General features: G+C 44.4%; 1 protein-coding gene across 1 annotated transcript in view; it reads left to right on the top strand.

Moving 5' to 3' along the window:
• LOC119360711 overlaps positions 1-3,482 on the top strand; it is a 4,342-nt gene extending 860 nt beyond the window's left edge. Inside the window, exons 3-5 of the mRNA XM_037626235.1 lie at positions 765-899; positions 986-1,066; positions 1,213-3,482. Coding sequence (XP_037482132.1) covers positions 765-899; positions 986-1,066; positions 1,213-3,396 — 2,400 coding nt within the window. The 3' untranslated portion in view covers positions 3,397-3,482. The remainder of the gene's footprint in view (positions 1-764; positions 900-985; positions 1,067-1,212) is intronic.
• Positions 3,483-4,880: the final 1,398 nt, after the last annotated feature.

Genomic DNA, 4,880 nt, shown 5'->3' with positions numbered 1-4,880 from the left:
GTGCCCCTGTTCAACAATTCGTCCGATTAACTAGTTACCTTGCTGATAAATCCCTACTAGTAGGGTCACCGGGTAGTTGACAAACTGATAATCATTCGATTAAAAAAAACTTGCTGATTACCTATTAAGCCCCTACTCGCCAGCCAACCAAGCAGCTACCAATTAACGATTTCCTCAACAATGCTCATTGCTGGAAAAAAAATCAAAACTCCTAAATGATTTTGATTTTTGAACTTGTTTTTTTTTAATTGTGTTCCACTATAACATGGTTTTCATCACCTTATTTTTTTTTTCTCCTGTTTCTTACGAGTTTTCTTGAGGAGAGTGGATTTCTTTTGTTTCTCTGTGGGGATGAGAGCCCAACAGCAAATGGAAATGCAGTCTAAGACTAGCCACAGTGGGAATAACTTCAGCAGTAACATCGAGTCCAACTCAGCAAATTTGCTTATGTGGCAGTGTGTTAATGAGGAAAGAGATAGTTATAGTAACTTAGCTAGTTACTGTAACATCACATGTCCCAATGCAATATGAGTCTATAACCTAATAAATGAAGCTTTGCATGTTACCACACTTATGTTACTACCCACTATGAAGGTAGTAATATAGTCTAGGGATATGTGTATGTTATTAGTGTATGTTACTATCCATTGTGGCTAGTCTAAGGCACAACCGCGAGCGGCCAATCAACAAGAAAAATGGAGGGAAAAGCCGCAGAAGCGAGGGAAAACTCACTTCCTGTTCGCCAAATGCGCGCACAAAAAAAGATGGAAACCTACTCCGACCTCGGCACCGACGGCGGCAGCCCTGCTCCGACGAAGCCGGCGATGGAGGAACCACGCGCCGCCGCCACTGGAGGTCCCTCCATAGTTGGCCCCGACGCTCCCCCCGCCCCCCAGCCGGTACACTCTCGTCGCCGCCCTCCGGGTACCCCTCGATGGATTCGCTCCACCCATTTTGTTGAAATCTGCGTGTTCTGATTTCGCAGGGTACCGCCGCCGGCGCGAGGAAGCGGAAGGCCCCGACGACGGCGACAGCGAAGGCCGCCAGGAAGCCTCGCATACCGCAGGTTTGTAGCTTTCACTGTACCTATCAGCCCCCTCCCATCGGCAATCTAGCTTGATATGTTTTTTTGTGTGATATGTGTTTTTGTTTGCGAATAATCTTGCTTGGTAGTTTGATGCGTCTGAATGCATTTCATCTTTGGTACTGTAGGTTGAAGAACCGATCCAGATGCATGTGTACTATGGACTTGGAGAAATGTTTGACAGCGTTCAGGGCGATGATTTAGTTGAAGATTCGTTAGACACTTTTGTAGAGAACAACTGTGCACATGTCATCGGCGAGCTACCGCTGCAGCCGCAGTCGATGTCATTGGTGGATCTACAGCTCTGGATCTTCAAGTTGTTCCGGCTCCATCCAGAAACACAAGATCTCGCTATTAAGGGGTTCCTCAAACAACACAAAAGTGACTCCTACGACGACTCCTCTGAAGTGGACAGTTATTTGGAGTACTGCCCGTGGGACATACATTACTTTACGACTGACAAGTGTTGGAGTTCATTTGCCAATAAATTGAAGAGAAAAAGAAATGTGACGCAGAAGTTCATGTTGTATGTGCAATCTTCTGAGATAGAGCATTATGACATTCTGCTCAAAGCTGTAAATGATGATTATTATCAACTGGCGACGGTTGTGTTGCCTGGGACAAAAAGCCTGACAAGTGGCTTCTGCTTTGGTGCCCTTGTGGAAGACTTGACAATGACAGCAAAGGAAATTGGAGATTATCTCACTGGTCAGTTTGGTAAGCAGATTAGTCCTGGTGAGGCGTGGAGAGCAAAACAGTTTGCTCTGGAGAGGAAATTTGGTACATTTTATGATTCACACAACTTTGCCCCGAGGTTACTTAAGGATATAGCACGTAAAAACCCTGGTAGTTTTGTTGACATCAAGGATGCAGAGGTTGCAGGGTGTAAAGATTTCCGTGTCCTCCAGCGTATGTTTTGGGCATTTGGACAGTGCTTACAGGCCTTTCGTACCTGTCGCCCTGTGCTATGCATCAAGGCCACACCACTATGCGGGAAATATCAAGGGATGCTGTTGACTGCTGTAGCATTAGATGCTAATGATTTCTCCATTCCAGTAGCATGTGCTGTCGTTGAGGGCGAGACCAACGAAAGCTGGTTGTGGTTTCTTAGGAATTTGGAGCGAGCAGTGGTGCATCAGTCTGATGTGTGCATTATACACGACTACAAAAAGGAGTTGATTGATGCCGTGGAGGACTTTCTGAATTCCTGTGAGCGACAATGGTGTAGAGCAGAAAGCCGGTGGTGCATGGAAGACCTTGCTGAAAACTTCTTTTCGTATTTTGGCGACAAGAAGCTTGTGATGATGTTCAAGAAACTTTGCCAGCAAAAGCGACGCCATAAATTTGGTAAAATCTGGAAGGAGCTTGATGAGTTGACGTCCACATATATGGCGGAGAAAGAACATGGTGCTAGTGGGGAAATGCAGCAGGAATCAGTCGAGCATGAAATGGCGGAACTTGAGGTGCAAAGGCCATGCAACCAACATGATTCAGTGGGGTATGTGAAGGAAGGAGACAGAAAGATAACAAAGTTCTCTGACTGGATCAGTATGAAACCAAAGGAGAAGTGGTCACTGGCATATGATCAAAATGGAGCAAGGTATGGCATCATGGGCAGTTATATAGCTGATGTATATAAGAACGACCATGTATTGATAGGGATAACATGCCTTCCGCTCAGTGCGATAGTGGAGGTGACATTCCTGCGCTTGGTAGAGTACTTCAAAAACACAAGTGTTGCAGCAAACAAAGCAATCGGCAACCCATCAACTAACTTCCCTGAACGTGTTCAGGTTGACATGACCTCCGAGATGCAGAAATCCGAGACGCACAAACTTATGTATACGGACACCAATGAAAAAGGTTATCTCGGTAATGTAGTGGATCAAAAATTTACAGTTAAGGGAAGGAAGAGGGAGGTGACTGTTCACCTGAAGACGGACTATAACCTCAGTATGAATAAGTCTGAAGGATCCACAATTGTAAAAACTGCCACCTGTTCATGCAGCAAGCCACAGGTACTTCACAAGCCTTGCTCTCATGTCATTGTCGTCTGTTGTGAGATTGGGGTTAGCACTGCTACATACATGTCTCCATACTACAGCCTGCCCTATCTAGTTCCCGCCTCGAGGCAAAAATTCAATAAGTTCTCACACGACTACAGAGATAGGGTACCACGCTACTTCAGAGATACTGTACTATTTGGAGGCCAAGCACCAATTTGGATCCCAGACAAAAGATTGGAGTGTGGCCTTCCTGTTTGTCTACTGTCGGACTGCATGCAAACTGCCGTGATTGAGGAAGAGCAATAGTGCAGAACTGAAGATGGATCAGTTGCAGAAAATCAAGGATCTAAGACACGCTCAGAAGAACTTTGCCAGATTTGAGCTTCTATTATTGTCTGTCAAACTCCTAGTTGTTAATATTTTGGATGCTTAAATGCATTTAGCCGTTGTAGTTAAGCTATCCTATGCAAACTCTAAACCTCTATTATTATTTGCAGTGCTTCATTGTTGTACTGGAAACCAAAGCTCTTATTTCTTTGCTAGTCGGTTGCAGTTTGATATCTGCAACTCCTGTTTGCTCAAATGCTAAATCGTTGCAGAAGGCATCACTTCTTGGCTGATTGTGTGACAGGCATGCCAGCTCAGTTGACAAAATTGTGACGGGTGCTGCATGTCCCTCATGATCGTCTGCCAGTAATGGTTAATTATCAACACTTTTAGTGTTAATTATCAGCCAGCGGTCCATCCTGAACTGGACTCTTGGGCACCCCTATGTCTCTCTTATAGCGAGACGTAGTGAAGTCTCACGTCAGGGGCGCCAGATGGGCAGGCCCAGGCGTGACGTAGGGATTCAGTTTATACCTCTTGTTCATAAGATAAGGTGTTCTGCTTCCAGTTCAATAAACGGTGTTGTAAAAATAGGCATGACTAATGATGATTCTTGAGATCACCCCCTGCCTAACTTTGAAAAATCTCAAGAAAAAAAAACTTATATATGTTTCAAGCAAAGACTCAAAATCAGGAACATATGGACCATCAATCTCTTGCAACGAGACTCAAAACGGGATCGCATTTGGACACATAAGAAACAAGACAAACCAAGGAAATAAATCAGAAGTGCTCATAAACATTATGTTTGCTTCCAGAGCCTCCAGTAACCTAGCATAACCAGAAAATTAAACCTTCCCTGATTGGCTAGTGTACATGAGCAAGGGTAGACCCCCCACCAAATCTCAATCGGGATAGGTGCAACGACATTGAGGTTGAAGATTTAAAGCATGCCCCTGGTGATGTCCAACACCCAGGGCTGAAGATGCAGGCCGTCCGCCACACAACGCCTGCTAAAAACACACCCAATACCTTTTTGTCGGATCAATAGCTGCTCATTGAAGCTTGGTCAACTTCATATGCTTTTCCTGCCTCCCTCACGTAATGGGCCAACAGTCTTAACATCCTATTTCTAAGGCGATGGGCCCACACCATTTCCTCGAAGACAGTCTTGCAAGCCACCTTAAGTAGTTTACCTTCGTATCGAGGTCCATCCTCCATCGACTTGGAATACTTCTCTGCTGAGAAAACCTGCAAGATAATAACACTTTTGACCCATTAATTGAATAACAAGTTTCCTAAAAAATGAACAGAAACAGGCCAAAAATAATTTTGCAAAATATTAGTATAATTTATCTCAAGAGGAATGCCAGGAAGTTCCTCTCCAGGGTAACATATTATCTTGAGAGCAGTCGCTAGTTTAATTAGACACCAATTCTGAGAGTCGATGTTTGAAATCTTCT

This window comes from Triticum dicoccoides, chromosome 2B (genome assembly GCF_002162155.2).
Source record: "Triticum dicoccoides isolate Atlit2015 ecotype Zavitan chromosome 2B, WEW_v2.0, whole genome shotgun sequence".
Taxonomy (NCBI): domain Eukaryota; kingdom Viridiplantae; phylum Streptophyta; class Magnoliopsida; order Poales; family Poaceae; genus Triticum; species Triticum dicoccoides.
Note: the sequence above shows the minus strand (reverse complement) of the source record. Positions and strands in the feature narration are given on the sequence as shown.